Below are 2,269 nucleotides of genomic sequence, written 5' to 3'. Positions count from 1 at the left end.
GCCTGCCTTTGCACCCCCCCCCCCCCCCAGAACACTTCCCTTTCTGCCTTGAACTAAGCGTGGGCCAGATGAGATTCCCAGGGTAGGAAACAAATTGTGGAGGTGCTGAGCTCCCTCCGGGTGACCGTTAACCCCCCGCAGCAAGAGCACCGGGAGCGCTGGGCTCCGAGCCCCCCGGACCGGCACGGCCATGTGGTGACCCGGGCTGGCTGGAGCTCTGTGCTTGGGGATCTCTTCAGACAGCTACAGGCATCCCTGAGTGCCCAAGAAGCCTTGTAAGTGTGGCCTTTGTCCCCTGCACACGTCATTTTATGACAAAAGCTGAGTCAGGAGCGGGGAGGACAGCTCTGTGGTCTGAAGGCTGCAGAGGAAACGGCATCAGCACTGAACCTTGCTTCTTCAGCATCCCATAAGCATCCCGGATTTTAACTTCCTGAGGAAACCAGACTGTCCAGCTGAACAGCACTTCTGTGACTCTTGACTTGACTCTTTCTGAAGACCAGGTTCCATAGTACTGAAAACGAAACAGAAAAGGAAAGTGAGACCATAAAGATTACAGCCCAGGGGTTAGTGCCAGGCATCCAGGGGGGTCCAGCCCCAAGCTGGGCAGAGACCGAGTCACAGACGGATTCCGAACTGTTCACCCTGGCGTCAGCCGGGGCTCTTGGGGTACAGGAGCCAGGGCGCACGGCTGTGGCGGCCAATACCAGGAACGCTGTTAAGCTTACGATAATTATACAAATATGATAGGACAATCAAAATAAAACAATTTTTAAAAATCCTCTGATCAGATATTGAATCTGAACTCAAAAGCAGGTTGTTTTATTTGGTGAAAACAGTTCTGTGCTTGACTTTAAATACTTCCCCCAAGCGCCTGCAATGCAAACAGCACCACCAGCCTCAGCCAGACCCAGAGAGAAGGAAATGAACAAAGTCAGAAATGAAAGGGTTTTTCAGGATCTGGATGTTTTCTCTGATTTCTCTCATTATTGCCTAGGAGCACTCACTCTAATGTATTATAAACACATCCCGAAGAATGACAGAAGCCACCACAGCCCCCCACAACTCCGGGCGTTTTAAACCCCTCGGAAGACCCCTGCTTTGTCAAAACCACAACCAAAACCCTCTGAGGGACGCGTGAAACTGTGCTGTCTCACTGCAGCACCGTTACCCAGCCCGGGGCTCAGGAGGTTCTGCTGCTGGGTCACACACTTCTCTGAAACCAGCTTCGGCACCTCTGCCGTGGAGGCGAGCTCACGGAAGATGCCGCCGTGCGAGGGGGGATGTGTGCAGGACCCGCGGCACCGTTGGTGCCTGAGCTGCTGAGGAGGGTACGCACAGCCCCAGGGCTGCTGTTCGGTGCGAGGTGTGAGATCTCTGCTGTTCCCAGGAGGGGCACCGCCAGGGACCCCAGCACCACGGCTCGCTCTGCTGCTCACACCGAGCCTCGGGAAACTGCTCCCGGCACCGCTGTCCTCTGCCACCTCCCCGACCACCGTCCCGCAAACCACTGAGAGGCAAAAGGGCCACGGGCTGAGGGCTCACAGCAACGATCCAAAGCTGCTCCAGAGTCTCTGCCCCACAAGTAAAAAGCTTTTCATGGGAAGAGACCCTGGCTCGCGTCTCTTACAGCGGGGTCATGCCCAGTCCTTGCTCCTGGAGGCACAGGACGAATCCTGCTCCACTTCTACGGGAAGTACGCAGCGTGAAACAACCAGCGTGTCCCCCCGCACCGTCCAGCGCAACCACAACCACCTACCTTTGGGGAAAGCACTTTGATCAGCTCATTCAGGAACCTGAATTTTGCTATTTCACTGTGAAATCTCTCGCCGCAGTTATTCACGCAGGTCTCTAGCACCTGCAGGAAACAGGACGGTACCAACAGAAGCTGTACACACACGTCGTGGGGAATTTTTAAGAACTTTGCCATTAAAACACTAAATCCAAGAACTTTCTGGCACTCCGCTGACAAATACAAGATACTGAGGAAGCTGTGCAGAATGAACATGTATTTTTCCTTCATCCAAGCTTCTCAAGCAGCATGTTTAAAGCCCTCTGCTCTGTTCTGCCCGTCACCAATGACTTCTTGGGCCACTGACCCCGCGGCGGGACAGCAGGAGCTGCCGCCCACGAAATACCCAGGCAGAGCGAGAAGGAACAGCAGCAGCTGCTGCCTCTGTTGTACCCTGTCTTCTGCAGTGCTTGGGCACGGGAAAGCTAAAGGGAGAGACATCTGAGGGGAAAAGAAAGGGAGAGACATCAAAGAGAG

At 54.5% G+C, this 2,269-nt stretch overlaps 1 protein-coding gene across 1 annotated transcript in view; it reads right to left on the bottom strand.

Moving 5' to 3' along the window:
• Positions 1-2,269, bottom strand: part of GGA2 (golgi-associated, gamma adaptin ear containing, ARF binding protein 2) — a gene marked incomplete at its 5' end in the record, with an annotated part of 10,575 nt that overhangs the window by 8,158 nt on the left and 148 nt on the right. The window contains 2 exons of the mRNA XM_010075983.1: positions 391-514; positions 1,760-1,858. Coding sequence (XP_010074285.1) covers positions 391-514; positions 1,760-1,858 — 223 coding nt within the window. The remainder of the gene's footprint in view (positions 1-390; positions 515-1,759; positions 1,859-2,269) is intronic.

The sequence above is a fragment of the Pterocles gutturalis genome, unplaced genomic scaffold (assembly GCF_000699245.1).
Source record: "Pterocles gutturalis isolate BGI_N339 unplaced genomic scaffold, ASM69924v1 scaffold4211, whole genome shotgun sequence".
NCBI lineage: Eukaryota > Metazoa > Chordata > Aves > Pterocliformes > Pteroclidae > Pterocles > Pterocles gutturalis.
This window is presented reverse-complemented; position numbering and strand designations above follow the sequence as displayed.